General features: G+C 50.8%; 1 protein-coding gene across 11 annotated transcripts in view; it reads left to right on the forward strand.

Moving 5' to 3' along the window:
- Positions 1-19,438, forward strand: part of ATP9B (ATPase phospholipid transporting 9B (putative)) — a 254,025-nt gene that overhangs the window by 168,978 nt on the left and 65,609 nt on the right. For 10 of the 11 annotated variants that reach the window (XM_045457995.1, XM_045458002.1, XM_045457997.1 and 7 more), the window contains one exon: positions 16,153-16,295. The exons of the other annotated variant lie outside the window; for it this stretch is intronic. In XM_045457995.1, the coding sequence (XP_045313951.1) occupies positions 16,153-16,295 (143 nt within the window). The remainder of the gene's footprint in view (positions 1-16,152; positions 16,296-19,438) is intronic. 11 annotated transcript variants of the gene reach the window in all.

A 19,438-nucleotide genomic window follows, 5' to 3' on the forward strand; every position in this document is an offset into this window, starting at 1 on the left:
GAGTGAGCAATTAAAACCTGATAAATCGTGCATGAAGCATGAAGCTAGAGTAACCGTTTTCTGTAACAGAACAGAGTAAAACAGTATAGAGGGCGCGGGGAGGTAAGCATTTGGAAGAGGAAGGCGCACACGTCTTTATAAACCAGCTTTCTCCAAAACGCGGTCCAAAGGTGATGTCTCTGTCACTTACGTCCCGAGAGTGGGGCCGTCCTGTGCTCTCGGCTGTTTCTGCCGGGGCCAGAATTCCGGCTGCCGTGGACCCTCACCCCTGGCGCCTCGGCATCGTAGCCGACGGGGCCAGCCCGCCTTCCCCGCCCCGCACGCCCCCCTCCGCCACACGCCAGCTGTGCGGATGCTCTGCGAACCCCCCGAGGGGTTCCTCCTGTGCCCGCAGGCCGCCTGGGGTTCCGTCCGCCTGCTGCGGTAATGCTTGCGTCTCCACCGGTCGCGGAGCCTCGTCCTGCCCGGTTTCTGATTCCGCGTGCTCGCCGTGCTCCGTGGGGAGAGGGGCCTCGCTTGGCCCCGTGCCTGGCACAGTGCATGGCGTGTGCTGGGGCCTCGCACGCTGAGGGAGCCACCCGGCACAGAGCCCTTCCCGCTCTCAGAGCGGCAGGCGTGCGCAGGGCCCGTCCGGCTGTCACGCGGCATCGTCGTCACCACGTAGACACGTACCGCGTGCCCACAGTGGGCTCTGGTGACAGAGAGGTCACGTGTGTCCCCAGAGCCTCCCGGGGAAGTGGTACTTGTAAGAGTCCTACGGAAGCGACCTGCTCAGGTGCGGTGGACCTGGCTCGTTCCGGGCTGTCCATCCCGCATACCCAGTGCCCGCCCCGCCAGCCGCCGCGCTCCCCCACAGCCAGCCCCGGGCTGCACCGTGCGCGTCGCCCGGTGTCACATGGGGCCTGGGGGCGGTCGAGGGCCGACGTTCGCGGGACCCGGCAGCGAGCACTCGGCTCAGCGGCCGTGTTGTTGCTTGCGCACCGCCCCGCAAGTGCCCGTGCCGCGCTCGGCACGCAGGGTGCCTTCGGAGCGAGTCCGCGGGGAGAACGGGTCCGAGGGAAAGCCTCCGCTGCGAGTGGTTCTCGTCTAGTCCCGTCTGCGCCGCTACTCGTGACGCAGAGCGCTCTGCCCGACGCGGTGACCGGGGCCCTGCTTTGCTCAGGGGAGCGCTGAAGCCCCTCGCCTTTCTCCGGACCCCCGTCGGCGGGGCACCCATTTCTGTGGGTTTGGTCTGCGGACTTAGCCCGACTGGGGTGCCCCCGGGGTCAAGGACCTTGATGTCATCTCTGCTTTGGACTAGCATCTCGGCTCTCCGCGTGGACTTCCCGCCTCTCATCCGGGGCTTGCAAGGAAGGGTTCTTTGCGCGCAGGGCATGTGAGTGAGCCTGTAAGTCCCCGTGGGAAGCAAGGACCCGCGTGCCCACTGGGCACCGGGAGCACGAAGCGCTGGAGGGTCCGAGCTCGGGGGCCCCACTCCCCAGCGGGAGCCCCCAGCCCTGTGCGAACCCCGTGGCTGGCAGGAGCCCCGCCGTCTGGTGTGAACCCCGCTGCCCGGCAGGAGCCCCCCCCTCACCCGCTCAGGCTGGGTGCGCCTTGACTGGCCGGCACGTGTCAGCCGCCTGGCGCGGTCCCCTGCCTTCCTCCCCTCTCCACTGAGCAAACGCGTCTTTTCTCAGCAGTTCCCGTGTTTTTCATTTTGTGCGTTTTTTTGCTTTCGCTAATAATCATTTCTCTGTGTTGCTTCTGTCGGTTCTAAGATGTGAGTATGACGTACGTGGAGATTGCTTCTGCCGCACAGCACCCGGCCTGCTGGGGACCCTGTGCTCTGTTCTGGGACGCTTCTCTATGGGAGTGCTGCGATCCGGTCAGCACTGTGCATGTTGTTATCATAGCAAAATATTTTTTTCTTTCTTCAGTATAATTACACTACAAAGAAACTTGACATTTTAACTTTTACCAAAGTAGCAGGAAAAATGAATTATGGTTATGAAATAGAATATATCGTGAGCATTTTTAAAGCATTTGTTTATAATCCTTTTATGCACTTTTATTTGTACGTCCAGGACACTGATTTAGGGAATTCGTGTTTACATTTGATTCAACCAAGTTTATTTTCCTTTTGCGAAGTTCCCATAAAATAGGGATAATAATGTATTTTAGTATTTACTAAGTATGCTTTTCAATTTAATAAAGGATAGATCAAATTTTCTTTTATGTTGAAAAGTGCAGTTTTCGAAAGTAAAGTGCTTTTTCCTCTGTTGACCTAACACGTTTCTAAAAAGTTTTTATTTATTTCTTTTATATATCTTTTATTTTAATTTTTATTTATCGAGTGCATGCACATGAGTGGAGGAGGGGCAGAGAGAGAGGGGGAGAGAGAGAGAGGGAGGGAGAGAGGGAGGGAGGGAGGGAGAGAGAGAGGGAGGGAGGGAGAGAGAGAGGGAGGGAGAGAGGGAGGGAGAGAGAGGGAGGGAGGGAGAGAGGGAGGGAGGGAGGGAGAGAGGGAGGGAGGGAGGGAGGGAATCCCAAGCAGGCTCCATGCTGTCAGCACCGAGCTCAAGGCAGGGCTCCAACTCACGAACCAGGAGATCATGACCTGAGCCAAAATCAAGTTGGACGCTTAACCCACTGAGCCTCCGAGACGGCCTGACCTAACACATTTTTGTAACAGAGGTGTAGCTGACACACAATGTTACATTAGTTTCAGGCGCACAGCATAGTGACTAGCCAAGTGTGTGCCTTAGAAAATGCTCCCCGCAAGAAGGCCGTTGCCGTTCGGAGTCCTTACGGCATCATCAGCTACGTTCCCTGTGCCGTGTTTGTTTTATAACTGGAGGTTTGTTCCTGCCAATGCCCTTCATCTCTGTCACTCTTCCGCACCCCCTTCCCTGCGGCCACCAACCGTTCTCTGTCTCTGTGAGTCTGTTTCTGGTTTGTTTTCTTCAGATGCTTTTTGCACATTTCACAAAGTTAGGCTGTCTCACAGACATTGTTCTTTACGGGACAAGATAGTTTTGAATCACCTGATAGCACTTGCTTAGTCTTTCAAGGACAGTGTTGCGGGATTTAACTCCCGGAACTGAAACGGATGTATGTTCCCTGATTGTGCTGCTCGGAACTTGCTCCAGACTGTTCCGTCAGGCAGGTGTGTGGCCGCCCGTCAGGCATGTGCAGGAGCTGGTTTGTTCAGCCAGTCTTCGGTCCGCACGCTTCAGAGTGCCGTGTCCCCTTTTAGCTGGTGGTCCGGAAGAGTGTGCAATCGGGGCTGAGTCGCGGGAGGCACGCGTGGGCAGCAGAGGTAAAGCCGCACCTGACAGAGACAATGTTCCCGCGGCGGAACACGTAGGAACCATCTGTCCGAAGTCCTGCGCTTGGCGGGGTGTGCCTGGCTTGGGAGGCAGACTTTTCCTCTCACTTCCCGTTCTGCCCGCGGCTGCCTGGGGGAGCGAGCGCCCAGTGCCCTGCTCAGACCCCTGCTCGCTGCACACAGTAAGAACGCAGTTTCAAAACGTCAGCTGGCACAGGTACAAAGTTTGCTTCAGAACTTAGAAATTAACTTGCTTAACATCTCAGTGGGGCCTCCTTTTCCATTTAGCATGCTTGGGGGATGCCTGGGCAAAAGGGTGTTTCCAACCTAGGAAAGCACTCGATGGTTGGGGAAATTTGCAGCGTGTCCAGATTGCAAAAGAGGCTCATGTGAGAAAATTCAAGGTTTGGAAAGCAGATACAGGAAAGAAGGCCCAGGATGTGGCCGTACGGCTTTTTGCCCAAGAGGTTACGTATGTGACTCACGGACCCACTCAGCCATCTCAGCAAGAGCCTGGAGTGGACGGGGTGATCCAGGAAAGGGCTGTGCGGGAGCCTCCTGTCTAGTGGCGTGGTCCCCCCGTGACACGCACAGGAGACCCACAAAGGTTTTGAGAATCTTTCATCAGCGGAAATGCCGTCAGCTTGCACTGGAAGGAACAGACATGGAATGAAATGAGAGCAGCCTGTTGACTCCCGAAAACCTACGGGCAGGAGATGGGCTGGTGGAGACCCCGGCCACAAGCACGTGCTGCCCTTCAGGAAAAAGGAAGGGTCACGAGGCCACAGGCCTGGGCCGTGTGGAGTCCTGGGACCGCGGGCCAGAGGGTAGGACGTCCAGTCTCAGAAGGTCATTCCCCGTCCTTGTAACAGGACAGAGTCGGGGCCTGCGTGGTTGTGCCTGTGTTCCGGGCATTCTCACCAGTTCTGGTTTGCTGATAATCTTTTTCGGTCCGTAGCTGGAAGTTTTACTCACCTGGCAGTGAAATCATCGGGGGAAGAAAGCCTGTAAGTTTTACGTAGCCAAATTGAGAAATCTTTCTTGCTGTTGGTCATTACCCTGGGCAGGTTGTTCAGGAAGCGCTTCTGTACATTGGACGATGGCGCTGTCCTCCAGTGCTAACTTCTGAAAGGTTAACAGGGTTGGCCATGACCACAGGAAGTGGCAGGTTCTCTGAGTGCCAAATAGGGTTTTCACGTAGAATTGTTTTCCATCCCAGTGGGCTCAGTGCCCCTTGTGGAAGAGACTGTCCCCAGTGAGCCAGGGCACCTCTGTCCTACACCGGGTGCTCAGACAGGCCTGGCTGGTTTGGGGTCTTCTGTTCTGTTCCCTTGGTGGGCATGTCTATTCCTGACCCCCTAACAGACTGTCTAAATACTGGCTTTGTACTAAGCCAGTATTTCAGAGACCAGGGCCTTCCTTGTGTCCTTTCAGAGTGCCTTTGCCCACATTGGCCGTTTGCGTTCAGTGTTAAATTTTCCAAACCATAAATCTGGCCTGTCTGTTTTTTAGGTCTTCTCCAGTATGTTGAAGTCTAAAAAATGTCTTCACAGAAATCCTGCATAACTTTTAGTTAGAGCTGTTCTTAGATACTTGATTTTTTTTGCTGTTGTAAATGCTGTGGTTTTTGAAAGTACTGTTTCTTATGTATTTGTAACTGGTTTGGAGAAATAAAATTGACTTTTATAAAATGATTGAACCCATCAATTTTGGTAAAACTTTATTGGTTTTAATTATTAATCTGGAGTCTCTTGAATTTTCTCTGTAGGTAAGTGTATTGGCAGCAAATAACGAGAGCTTTGTTTCTTTGGATCCCTTGCACATTTGCTTCTTTTCCCTGTCACTGTGTCCGATTCCTGGTATCTCGTTACACGGGAGTGCTGAGAACAGACATTGTTTTTGTCTCTGATGTGAAGGGCAGAACGTTCAAATTTCATCATGAAGCATACTATGTTTTTATAGAGGCCCATTTTATACTAAGAGAGTTTTTCCTATTCCTATTATGCTAAAAATTGTTATAAAATTATGAATATATAGGCGCTTGGGTGGCTCAGTTGGTTGAGCATTCACCTTTGGCCTAGGTCATGATCTCATGGTTTGTGAGTTCAAGCCCTGCGTCGGGCTCTGTGCTGTCAGTTCAGAGCCTGGAGCCTGCTTCGGATTCTGTGTCTCCCTCTCTCTGCCCCTCCCCTGCTCACACGCATGCTCTCTCTCTGAAAAATAATAATCATTAAAAAAAATTTTAAATAAAATCGTGGGGGCACCTGGGTGGCTCAGGCGGTTAAGCGTCCGACTTAGCCCAGGTCATGATCTCACAGTCCGTGAGTTCGAGCCCCGCATCGGGCTCTGTGCTGACCGCTCAGAGCCTGGAGCCTGTTTCGGATTCTGTGACTCCTTCTCTGTCTGCCCCTCCGCCTCTCATGCTCTCTCTGTCTCTCTCTCAAAAATAAATAAACATTAAAAAGAAAAACATTTTAAAAAATAAGATTGTGAATATCGTTTTTGTAATACTGCTACTAAATCTGTTGAGGTGATTTTTTATTTTTAAGTTTTTCTGTAATATTTTAATATGAAAAATTATACTGATTGACTTTCTAATATGATACCTACCTTATGTTCTTCCGGTAAAAGACGCATCTTAATCGTGGTATAATATTCTTTTGTGTGTTACCAGATTCCATTGTTTGTATTTTTGTGAAGTTTTTGCGTTGATTCCCATGAGTGACGATGCTGTTACTGGTTTCCTCGTATCATTTTTCTGGTGTTCGGTGTCCAGGCTGTGCCGGTCTCACAAAATACACGGCCAAGTTTTCTTTCCTCTTCTTGTCTCTAAAATATTTTCTCTAAAATGATACTTATTTATTCCTTGGGCGTTTACACATCAGGGAGGCCTGAACTTTTTACTGCAAAAAAGATGTTTGACAGACTTGATTTCTTTAATAGTTTTAAATATACTTATTGAATAGTTACAGTCTAAATAATTAACTTTAAAGTTAAAATTGATTTCAAGTTTTTAATTTCTCCTTCAGTGTTGCAGTTAAGGTTTTCAGGAAATGTGTCACCTGTACCTGTATTCAAATTTATTCCTAAAACTTGTTCATAATATTTTCCTGTTATTTCAAATGGATATAGGATCTGCGGTATTTATTCCTCATTCGTGATGCTTGTTTCTCTTTCCTGTTTTTCTTGATCGTCTTTCAGTGGGTGTATCAGCTTTAGGAGTCTTTTGGACGAGGCTTCTCTAGGCTTGATTCTCTGTGACATATAGTATTTCTCTAACTTACTAATGTTACCTTCTTTCCTTCTGCCTTCTGTAGTTTGTATTATTCTTGCTTCTTGATATAGATGCTTAATTTACTAGTTTTCAGCTCCCCCTCCCCCCTTTTTGAATGTATGTCATTGAGGCTATAAATGTTCACAGAGATACTGCTTTGGCTGATTCCCATACGTTTTCATATGTAATATATTTGTTATTTTCAGGTACAGAATATTTTTTTTAATTTTTTTTTTTTTAACGTTTTATTTATTTTTGAGACAGGGAGAGACAGAGCATGAACAGGGGAGGGTCAGAGAGAGGGAGACACAGAATCTGAAACAGGCTCCAGGCTCCGAGCTGTCAGCACAGAGCCTGACGCGGGGCTCGAACTCACGGACCGCAAGATCATGACCTGAGCCGAAGTCGGCCGCTCAACCGACTGAGCCACCCAGGCGCCCCAGGATATTTTTTAATTTCCACTGATTTCTTCTTTGACCCATGGTTATTACAAAGTCATTTCTTAATTTACCAGCATGTTTGAATTTTCTAATTATTGTCTGCATCTGTATTTAGTTTGTGTTGTCGTTAGAGAACGTATCTTCTGTTATCTCAGATGTGTGACATTTACAGAGTTGAGGTGCAGGGCCAAGTGTCTCGTTGATTTCCATGAACACCTGCCCGCCCTCGCAGAGAACCTGGATTCTGGATTGCTGGCACAGTGTGTAAGCGCATCTGTGAGGCTTGTTGTCAGTGTCTCCACACCCCTACTGGCTTTTCTCTGCCTTCTCTAACACTTGCTAAGAGTTGTGTGGAGCTCTTCCATTAGTCTTGGGAATCTGTTTTCCCTGGAATTCTCTTGCGGTCATCATATACTTTGTGGCTTTGGTGTCAGATATATACAAATATAAATTGTTACGTATTTCTGCTGAATTACGTATTTTCTCATTATAACGTGACTTTCTTGATCTCTGCTCAAGCTTCCTGTGTTAAATTCTAGTTTGTCTTACGTTAACAGCACCGTGCCTGCTAGTCAAGTGCGCTCGGCTTGGCTGGCTCCGTTGAGCACTTCCCTTCTCTGTGTGTGTGTCTCTTGGGTTTGAAATTTTATCTTCTCTGACAAATTTTGACTGTTTAGTGCCCACACGGTTATTGTAATTCTGTTACAGTTCTGATTTAAATTTGTCATCTTATCTTGGTTTTTTAGTGTGCCTTACCTGTCGTAGATTTTCCTCCTTGCTTACCATTTTCCTTGTAATTTTTATAATTGCACTTCTCCGCTAACGAGTTGGGAAGGTTTAAGCTATTTTTGTTCTTCTAGTCATTACCCTGTAAACAGAGAATTTTTTTCTTAATCTGTCAAAGTCCAAAGGCAGCTGTTTCCTTTACCTGTCACCTTAGCACATGTTTACCTCCCCTCATCCCTTTGACCTTGTGCCGTTTTCGCCATTTATTTTAATTTCGTTCATTCTTAGGCCTCAAGGATACTGTTGTTTTGTACATTCCCCGTATATTTTGGTGTACATCCGTGTTCGTTTCCTACACTGAGGCCTTCCATGGAGAATAATTTTCCTTGTGTCAAAAATTTATTCTTTTGTCCAGTATGACTTTGTTGGGAATGTGCTAGGTTTCTGCTTGGCTTTCCTTAGAAACCGTTTCTCCTGCGTTCCCCGCTGCCTTCTGGCTGCGGCTAGTGGGGTCCCCAGGGCCTGTGCTCCTCGGTGCCCTCTGCCTGCGGCCGCTCTCACACCTCCTCCCTCCTGCTCTGCGCTCAGCCACCCTGTGTCCAGACTGAAGCTTCTCTTCGTAGAATGCTTAGGATTCGGTGCATTTCTCAAGTGTGTGGATGGGCCCTTTCCTTTATGCCAGAAAACTCTGGGTTTGGTCCTGCTGCGTCCTCTCCTTTGGGGACGTGAATGCGAGCTGTGTCAGATGTCCTCCCCATGCTCTTCGTTGGTCGTCTCGTTTTCTCTTTTCCACCTTCTGTCTCCATTCCCCGTTCTGCCTCGTTCCAGCGACCCGTCCTCCAAGTCGCGATCTCGGCCTTGGCTGAGGCTGGTCCGCTGTCAGACCATTCGAGTTCCTAATTTTGGTTATTGACACCTTTCAGTTCCGAAACTTCGTTTGGTGTCTTTATCACACTGCGTGTTCGTTTTTATACTTGCGTGTTCCACGCACACGATCACTCTAGTTTGGTTCCTGGGTCCTGTTTCGCAGTCTGCGTCAGTCACAGGCTGCTTGCTGTTCCTGTCGGTCTTTGTCTCTCACTTTTTCCTTCTGGCTCTTGCACGTGGTTTCACGGAGTGCTAGGTGGCGTTTGTTGTTGCGTGCTTCGGTTTCAGTTTATCTGTGGGGTGTTTTGTGGGTTTTTTTGGTGATTGTATTTGAGAAGCTAATTATAGGAGTGATTTGAGATAAAAAATGGAAGCTGTCTTCTTGAAGCATATACCCTGCCTCTGCTGATACATGGAGGTGCCTCCTGTCACGGAACATCTTCCTCCGAACGTGAGATTCACTTCACAGTCCCTGAGTTGTGGGAGCCTGGCTCCTTCTCCACGTGTGGGCACACGGCTCCCCAGTCCCCTCTTAGTGTGGGGTGTAGCCCCCTCTTGGCCTCTTATCCTGGAAAGAGGGGCCTCTTGTGGGACCTCCACCTGCCTTGGCCCTGGCCTTTGTGTCTCCTCCCCGCACCGGAAGGCTGCTGACAAGAAAGCTCAGACCATCGGGGGCTGGCAGTCTCAGGGCAAAGGGGGTCCTGTGGTCACTTCACCTGTGTGGTACCTGGTCAGGGCCCAGTCCAGAAGCCCCTTCCTGTCTAGTCTGCTCTTTCTCTTTCTTTCCAGAAACTTAAAAAATATTTTACATGGTATTTCTTACTGTTTTCAGTGGGAACATTGGTCCAAGTAGGATAGCCGGCCATTACCCAAGATCACAGAACTTCCTTGCAGTTTTTATGTAAAGAAAGTTAGGGGCGCCTGGGTGGTTCAGTCGATTGAGCATCTGACTTTGGCTCGGGTTGTGATTCGCACGGTTCGTGGGTTTGAGCCCCGCGTCGGGCTCTGTGCTGACAGCTCGGAGCCTGGAGCCTGCTTCGGATTCTGTGCCTCCCTCTCTCTCTGCCCCTCCCCTGCTAGCGCTTCCTCACTCACTCGCTCTCTCTCTCAAAAAATATAAAGTAAAACATTAAAGAAAAAAAAGACAAATTTGAAAATTTCTGATTAACTTCCATGGCAGTACTTTCCAAGGGTAAAACTTTCAGGTCCTAAGTGTGATCAACTTTTTCCTGAGAATGTAGCAAACTTTCTTTTAAACACAAAGTACAGCTCTATCATAGTGAACCTGGGAAATGCAAGCTGTTAAAAGACAGTGTCACCCGGATAAACCCTGGTATGTCCATTCAGTGAAGACTGTCCGTCAATAAAAAGGAATAAAGTATTGATACAGACAACCACTGGGGCATTTATAGGACATTTTTGAAGTTACAAAATTACGATGGACAATTCAACGGTTGCCAGGGGGCAAGTCGGGGGCAGGTGGGGGTTTAGCTGAGGAGCGTGCGAGCTGCATGGAACCGTTTGACCCCGATGGTGGATGGGGTGTGACATGAGTCTGTCCTTGGGACACAGAAAGCAGAGAGCGCGTGTAAAAACTGACAAAGCCCGAGCGAAGTCTTCATCTGACTTACTCGTATTGTAACCCCAACTCTGCCTGGGGGGTGTGCTATGGCGGTGTGACGTGTCACTGGGGAAGCACCCGGGAACCCTCCTGGTTTGCTACTTCTTGTGAGTCTTAAAAACGACGTCAAAGTTAGAATTATCAAAAAGCAAAACACTGTCACCACCTTTGGTCCATGAGAGTTAGTGTATTCTGGGAGGTGGAAGTCTCAGGCTCTGGAATGGGGGCGATGAGCTTGCATTCGTGCCCTGAGGCTCCCACTGCTGTGGCCCCCGGAGGGTTCTTAACCTGTCTCCTTTTCCCGTCTGCTTCCTCATGGGATAAAGTCTTATTTAAAATAATGCCTCAGTAGCGTGAATTCCCTCTTCGTGCCTTTGTCCTTCTGAGTCTTGCCCCATTCTTCGTGTATCCGTTTGTGTTGGCTTTTAACATCATAATAGGTAGCTCTTTATATTGGCCAATATAGTTATCTCGTTTGTCTTTTTTTTTTATTTTTTAAAAGTTATTTATTTATTTATTTATTTATTTATTTATTTATTTATTTTGAGAGAGAGGGGGAGAGAGAGAGAGAGTATGCACGTGCACATGAGCAGGAGAGGGGGAGAGAGACAGAGAGACAGAGAAGGTCCCAGGCAGGCTCTGCATTGTCAGTGTGGAGCCCGATGCGGGGCTCAAACTCACGAACCGCAAGATAATGAATGGCCTGTGCCAAAATCAAGAGTCATTCACTTAACCGAGTGAGCCACCCAGGCACCCTTCTCATTTGCCTTTTAATTGTGGCACTTTTTCATGATAGATCAGTACGTGCAATTTTTAAGTTAAGTATAAGTCTAAGGGAGCATTGGTAATTTATCACACGGGTGCAGGGAAGGTCAGCCACGCAGCCCGTTCATTGGGTGTGGCTCGAACGGGAAGCCCAGCACCCTTTGGGACTCTTCTCCCCGTCTGTTGACTCTGCTTTCTTCTGGTTAAGTGTCATTCTCTGCTAGACCTTCCTCACCTGGTTACACAGACGGTGTTAGAGGCCTCAAGCCCGTGTTCTGGTCGCTAAATTACACAAGGAAAAAGCAAATACTTTATTTTAGCCAGTTCCGGATTGCATCTCCCCTGAACCCACCACTGTTTGTCTTGTATGTAGCGTGAGTCCGTAAGGCCCGGCGCCCTTGCCTGCCCTTGGAGGCCGGGGTGGGTCTCTTGTGCCGCAGCCTCGCGTGTCTGCTGTGCGTGCAGGGCCCCGTGGTGCGGGTGCTGCGGGACCCCTCCTCCCCTCCTCCGGCCTGGCTTCGCTGTGGTCACTGTCTCACTGTCCCCTTTGTGTAGAGAGCTGAGCCGAGCTTTTCCAGCCCCAAGCCTTCCACCTTTTCATCTGGTCCCTTTCTCCTGGTTAGCTTGCTTACTGACGTTTTGACACAAGCACTACCTGCTTGGTTTGGGTGGCTTGTCACGGGTACCTTCGCTGCTCCTTCATTCTTAGGCTGTTGGAGACATTTTATTTGAAGGTGCATCAAATTGCATATACTTAGTACTTTTATTCATTTATGGACTAAAGGAAGTGTTAGTCCTTTAATAGGAAGGTTTATCCCTTTGACACGTTGACACAAAAGATTTGGTCTCACTCGTGCACAAATATATTTATACTGCTGCCATACAGGATGATTTCTGCGGGCGTGTGTGTGCGTGCACGTACACACACACACACACACACACACACACACACCCCTAGCACTGGCTGCTGCATAGCACATGCAGTGTTTCACGTGGCTCCCCAGTAAAGGCTGAAACCATTCTGAATGTTGGGGAAGCCTGAATTGCTTTGGTGTCCTTCACCCCATATCTGATCCCGTGACCAGCATTTGCTTGTTGTGGATGCTCGGGACGTTGGCTGACATCACTCTGAATGGAAGGCCCTCCTGAGTCTGCCCCCCTCTCCCTAAGTGTGGCTCGGAGCAGTGGTGTATTCTCCGAGCCCCCCCGTGGAGCCCCGGGCCCTGGCGCGCCACCTGCTGCCCTGTGCACAGCTTTGGACTCTCCTGGTGGCTCCAGGATTTCTTTGGTTCAGTTCATCTGGAACACTGGCGCTCCCATTTATTTTTCCTAAAACACCACGTTATTTCAAATCTGCCACGCCCACTCGGAAACGTGATGCGATTCGGAATTTTGCTTGTACCAATTTAAACTGCTTTCGTGCCTTTCCAGATTTTCTGTTCTTAGGACCCAAGACCACACTTCGTTTATCCTTGTGCACGTGGCCGTGGGTGCAGTGCCGGCGGATTCTCAGGGCACTCGGGTGGATTTCCGCCTTTGTTCCACCTAAAGTCCTGCCCGTGCCCTCTGAGCTCGCGTCCTGCCTTCGCTGCTGGGGTAGGGCCTCCTGCACACCCCTGTCCGTTCCGTTTTGGCCCAGGGCCTGTCTTTCCTATCAGACCTTGTCTGGCTGTTGAGACCGGTGGTCGTCTGCTCCAGTGATGCCACTCGCCTGTTTTTATGTGTTAGTGCAGTTCCCACAGCCGTCTTGCGCATACGGGGCATTTTACAGGTACTGTTACCGAGGCTCGGAGAGCTCAAGTTGTCGTTTGTCCAAGATGATGGAAACTTGAAAATTAAGAATCAGCACAAGTCACACGTCGCCTTACACCTGTACAGTTCAGGTACCCACGCGCCTTCCGGGCGGAACATGGAAAGCAGGTGCAGGAGAACTTGGGCCGTGCCGTGGGCAGGAGGTGATGACTGACATACGGGAAGTGGAAGGAGAAAGGAACCCAGGGTCACTCGCCAGCTCCGTCCTGTCCTGCTATTCACTCGTGTGGAGAGATGGCTTCCTCATGGACAAACCGTAAACTTGCTCTGTGTTGTGGCGCAGGGAGAGGACGGTGTGTCGTGTGCCTGCACTTAAAGGCTTTTGTGGAAAGGCGAAGGCTGGATGCTCGATCGGCAACAGATACAGTCGTCTGAAGCCTGGGAAGAGGTCCAGGTCCTGACGGAGGCCCGAGCGGCACCGTCACCGCGTGGCATTGGGCGAATTCAGCCAGTGAGGCTTGAACATCCCCGGCCACCCTCAGTATGTCACAGAGTGTAAAGATGTCACAAGATGAAGAACGTTGGGGGAGATTCAGATAAAACCACATCTGTCCGTTTCCTTTCGGTGACAATTTACAGGAAAGGGGTTTGATGACTTTTGATTAAAACTTCTCATTAAAATTACTTTCCTGGGGCGCCTGGGTGGCTCAGTCGGTTGAGCAGCCGACTTCGGCTCAGGTCATGATCTCGCGGTCCATGAGTTCGAGCCCCGCGTCGGGCTCTGTGCTGACCGCTCAGAGCCTGGAGCCTGTTTCAGATTCTGTGTCTCCCTCTCTCTGACCCTCCCCCGTTCATGCTCTGTCTCTCTCTGTCTCAAAAAGAAATAAACGTTAAAAAACATTTAAAAAAAAAATAAAATGACTTTTCTTTTGCTCAGATTAAGATCTAAGACTAAGCCTCAGTCAGGCAGGAGTGCACGTGAGCTGGTCCAGGTGGATTGTCCCCTGAGCAGCCGCAGGCGCCGGGCCCAGCGTGCCAGCTGAGATGGCGCCAGGCAGGAGGGGCCTCAAGGGCATCGAATCGCATTGCGTATTTTAGGAAAATACACCTCACCTTTACCCGGGGCTCGGGTCGCCTCCTCCGACATCGTGTAGAGGAAGGGAGGCCACAGCGGGGGGGTTTGGTCAGGAAGGTGGGCTGGTGAGACGGCCATGCTTCCCAGTTAGCCTGTGCTCGGGCGCGACCCTTCCTGACGCCCTGGCCGGGCCCGTTCCCGCCACCTTGTGTCACACTGGCTCATGAAACAGCAGGTTCTTATGGCTCTGTGACGACAGCAGTTGTTTTGTTAAATCGTGGCCGTTCGTGATGTCGAGAGGACCCCGTGGAAGAACCCAGAAGGTGCCCCTTTGGTCTCCACTCAGCCCCAAGCCCAGCAGCACCCTGTGAACTCCGGGAAAGTACCCATTTGCCCTGCGGTAGTTGAGGCAGGCTGACGTGTTCCGAAATAATTTGACCCCGGTACACAAGAGAAGAAGGTCGTGCTCCCGCACCGCGTTGGCCTCTGGGCCTACCGAGCCCACCGTGCTGAGCGCCACAGGGACCCACACCGCCCCCTGCACCCCCTGCACCCTGGTCATCAGTGGCCTGGCCCCCTGCCTGCCCCTGCCCGCTCGCTGGCCCACTGAGCCTCTCACTTGACTGTCCGGGTTCAGAGGGTCTGTCTGGTCGCCGATACCCGGCTCACAGACAAGTCCACACAAGAAGCCGCGTGTCCCTCCTCCAGCCCCCGTGCCCCTCAGCCTTTCCAGGCGGTGGCTCTTAGTGGCTGCCGCTGGGACCCTTGCCAGTGCTCCTCAAGCTCCTCGCCGGCCGCTCTGGGCGCTCCCCCCGGCCCCACAGAGAGAGTGGTGTCTGCACCCCAGACCTTAACAGGAGGCCGCCCGTGAGGCCAAGAGGCTGCCGTGCTCTGCCCCCCGTGCCTTCCTGGGGTGTCTGTCCTCCCTGACCGGCTGGTCTCCCTGCCGTATCGGCATTGTAAGTAGCCAAGAGGTCGTGAGGCCGGTTTCAAAGCTCTGTGTATTTATCGATTACGACTTTTCTTTCTGACCGTGAGAGCTCTTAGGAGTTTTGAGATGGGAGCGTTATGGACAAATAACTCATTATGATCGTTTTAAATTTCTTTAACTTGCCTACAGGCTGTCTTCGCTGACTCTGACTCCTTCACGTTGTTTTCCAAGTGTGCTTTTATTGTTACAAATTGCCATTTGGGTCACCATGATTGAGGGTCAGCAGCCTCACCACATGGTGGAGGTGCGTCGTGTCTGCTGTTTTCGTGACACAGTTACACTGGGCACAGATTTTTTTTATGGGCTTTGACGCGTATCTGATGATCTTAAGTCTCATCGTTACCAAGAGCAAAGCGAGGCCAGAACTGTTAGGTACAAAAGTATGAGCAGAGTGGGTGCTTCACTTAAGCCAGCAGGTGGACGAGTGCAGCTTGGGTCAAAGAGGTGCCATTTTTAAAATGTACTCCAGGGGCGCCTGGGTGGCGCAGTCGGTTGAGCGTCCGACTTCAGCCAGGTCACGATCTCGCGGTCCGGGAGTTCGAGCCCCGCGTCGGGCTCTGGGCTGATGGCTCAGAGCCTGGAGCCTGTTTCCGATTCTGTGTCTCCCTCTCTCTCTGTCCCTCCCCCGTTCATGCTCTGTCTCTCTCTGTCCCAAAAATAAATAAACGTTGAAAAAAAAAATTTTTTTAAATGTACTCCAGACTCTGCCTAAGCCTAGTCAGGGGCCTCCGTGGCTCTTGACTGTGAGACCCTGCGCTGCACCTGGTGGCCTGGCCCCGGCTGCTCTGATCCCGCCTCTTGCCACTGTCCCCGGTACCTGCTTCTGTCACCGCCCCGGGCCTCAGGTCGCAGCCCTGGCGTGGAAGCCTGGCCTTGTGCGGGGCCGAGCGCTCCTCCCGGGCGAGTTCAGCCTGGGAGTCACCACCAGGGGAGAAGCCTCCTGTTTGTTCTTGTAAAATGAGCACATGAGCACATTTTGACAATCCCTCCCAGGGAGGCACCGCCTGAGCCCCATAAACACAGATCCCTCCTCTGGGCGTGCGTGGGGCGCGTGCGGCCACCCACCTTCTCCCCGGACATCCGATTCCACGCGCTCAGCTGTAGGGCGAGGATCGGGAGCCCGTTTGACTGCCACCTGCAAACACGTTGTGGGGCGTGAAAAGGTTCGTTGGCTTAAGTGTCAACAAATTCGTTTATTTTAAATGCTGAAATCCAGTATCACCAACCTAGTTCACGTAAGGTTAAAGGTAATAAATGTCTCTGGAAAACATGAGTGTGAGGGTGTTGCCTGGCTTTGGACCACACTGACAACTCTGGTCGGTTTTATTCGGCAGTCTGCGCGTGAACTTGGACATGGGCAAGGCCGCGTACGGGTGGATGATCATGAAGGACGAGAGCATCCCCGGCACAGTCGTGCGCACCAGCACCATCCCAGAAGAGCTGGGACGCCTGGTGTACCTGCTGACCGACAAAACAGGTACCGAGCCGGCATCCAGTCCGTAGTGATCCTGTGTGTCCACGTGTGTGCCCGGGGTGTGTGTGTGTGTGTGTGTGTGTGTGTGTGTGTGTGTGTGTGTCCGTCCACGTGTGTGTCCATGTGTGTTTACAGGTATGTGTGTGTGTCCACGTATGTTCAAAATGTGTGTATTCACATATGTGCATGGGCGTGTGCGCTCACATACGTGCACAGAGCATGTGTGTCCACGTGTGCTCACACGGTGTGTGTCTACATGTATGCACGGGACGTGTGTGTCCATGTATGTTCAGGGGCGCACATGCTCGTGTGTGTGTGTGTAGCAGGGTATTGAATTCATTCACATTTAGAATTTTCCAGACCTTGCCCTGAACACTGGCACACAACTAATCTTCATCTTGGAATATCATTAGAATTAGCAAAATGTTAAATTCTTAGAGATTTAAATGACGTGCCTGAATATTTTTAATTCTCTGCAGCCTTACAGTTCTTTCTTTGTTTTAACTGCCTTCATGACATCTCTGTAGAGGGTACGTAAGAGGAAAAATTGCTGGTCTATTACAGGATGGTACTTTTGAGCTGTTGGGAGGGTACGACGATGTGTGTATGGATTTGGTATTTTCACAGTAACCCTCCTAAAGAGCCTTACTAGAAACTACCCCATCAGGTCTGTGCCCCAGGTTTTATATTTTTTTATTTCACTTTTAACTTTTTTCATCAAAGAATTCTTGTCAATACGTAACATATTCAATAAAAGACGAACTGAATCCAGTAGTATAATAAAAGTCCTATCAACAGGTTAAAGTCCCTACCTGATTGATCCATTCGTGGCTTAAATTCCCAGTAATTCTTGGTGAACTGAAAATAAGAGAATACTTGTATCACGTGGTAAAATATGTCTCAAGTAAAATTCAACATTATTTTTAACAAAATGTGAGAACAAGCTTCATCATAGGAAAAGTAAAGAAAAAACTAACGTTGTGAGTTAGCATGTGTTCTAGACGTTGCAGTAAGACGACACAGAAGTCAGCCGTACAACCAAAAGAATAAGCAAATATTTGTAGATGGAACAATGAACCAAGGAAGCCAACTGCTAAAAATCAGTGACGTGGCAGGTCACAGGGCAAAATGACAGAATGGCTCCCTGCGCGTCAAGCAGACTGAAGAGTAAAAACCCGCTCGTGGCAGTGCGAGGGAGCATCAAGCGTGGGCGCAAATGTGAGGGGTGCGAAGGTGGTCAGACCTTCCAGAGAATCGCGAAGGGAGACGTGACCCAGTGGAGAGACGGGTTGCGGTTCCCAGCGAGAAGTGTTTCACTGGGTGTTTCGCAGTCGTCCACCTTCACGAGGAAGTGAGGCGTTTACCGCGGTTCGGTCAAAATCCAGCTGTCAGGTGGCGTTGACGTCCGGTCTTCGTGAGGGCTCGTCTTTGTAGCATCTCCAGGAACTTGCCGGTAAGTTCGTGCATGGGTTGTGAGATCAGAAATAACGAGGAGCTTAGGCTCAAGACGGTACCCTGGGAAGATGCCTTCAGATTCCTCCTTCCCACCCTCGCGGAGCTGACAGGAGAAGATTTTAAGAACAAATCTGTAACGGTTGTGGCGAATAAGCAAAAGCACCCTCACAGAAGTGAACGATTTCTGGAAACCGGGTGGAGTTATTTTGATGGAGAAGCTGGAGCCAAGCAAACCCAAACTCAAGATGGTTCCTAGAGTGACCCTGCGGAGATGCCGGGACGTCTCCCCGGAGCAGCGTCCTGGAGACACACGGAGGGGATAGGTGTGGGCTGAGGTGGGCGAGGGCCTCAGCTGTCCACAGGCGGCGGGAGGGACCCGCCCTCCACAGCCCACAGCCTGCTCTCTAACCGTGGTCTAACGGATGAGAACAGCTGCGTGCGCTCGGACCTCCAGCGCAAACAGGCCTGCTTTCCCCGAGAGCAGGGGTTCCGTGACAGTTTACCCAGAAAGGAACCCAAAGGAGCCGTCAGGAGAGCATCTAGAATTACGGGACAGCTTAGGTACACCTGTAAATTCATCCTTAAAATTTAACTACATTTCCTATACCAGTAACAGCGGGGGCATTTAATTCCAAAAATGCCAATTAGAATAGCAACAAAAAGTATATTACAAATAAATTCAAACAAAACCCGTGTAAGGCCTATATGGATGTAAGTTCTTACATTCTGGAAGACTGAAGTGGTGGACGGGCACACTGTTCGTGAGTAGGCATCTTCGTGCGGTGGAGACGTGGCTTGTCCCCACGTGAAGACCCCTGACCTGTGAGGGGCACACCGTGTCGGGCCTTCTCTCCGCTGCGGGTGGGAGTGTTACCTGCCGGGCACTCGTCTGGGCAGGCTCCGCGCAACACTGCCTCTCGGGAAGCAGCTGCGTGTCTGAGACAGGAGACGACGTAAGATGGCTCACGGCATCGTCTCGGAAAACAAAACCGAACAGTGTGACGCCGGAAAAGCAGTTACTGGTGCAGCGTAGAAGTTACGGGGCATTATGGGGCTCCCGGGTGGCACCGTAGGTAGGGTAGCTGACTTGGGCTCAGGTCATGATCTCACGGTTCGTGAGCGCGAGCCCCGCATCGGGCTCTGTGCTGACGGCTCAGAGCCTGGAGCCTGCTTCATTCAGATCTCGTGTCTCCCTGTCTCTCTGCCCCTCCCCCGCTTATGCTGTGTCTCCCTCAGAAATAAATAGAAACGTTTAAAAACATTTAAAAAGCAAAAATAAGTAATCTGGGCTCCTGAGCTTTAAAAAGAATTATAAAAAAGTACATAAAGCACGTCAGTGAGAGGTGCCTGGGGGCTCAGTCGGTTAAGCGTCTGACACCGGCTCAGGTCACCGTCTCACGGTTCACGTGTTCGAGCCCCGCCTTGGTCTCTGCCCTGAGGGTGTAGGTCCTGCGTGGGGTTCTCTCTCTCTTCCCCTCCCCTGCTCATGAAATAAATAAACTTGAAAAAATCTTCTGCATTTCATCCCCCGAAGGCCTTTTTGTACCAGAGGTCACGGGAGGGGACTCCCGCCGTCACTTCCTGTTTTGAAGACGTGGAGCTTGAAACACGTTTTGGATTTAAAACAGTTTCCGGTCTCGACCTTTCTCAGAACCCTTGTCGGTAACCACAAGGTGAACACCACTTACCGA

The sequence above is a fragment of the Leopardus geoffroyi genome, chromosome D3, assembly GCF_018350155.1.
Source record: "Leopardus geoffroyi isolate Oge1 chromosome D3, O.geoffroyi_Oge1_pat1.0, whole genome shotgun sequence".
NCBI classification, from domain to species: domain Eukaryota; kingdom Metazoa; phylum Chordata; class Mammalia; order Carnivora; family Felidae; genus Leopardus; species Leopardus geoffroyi.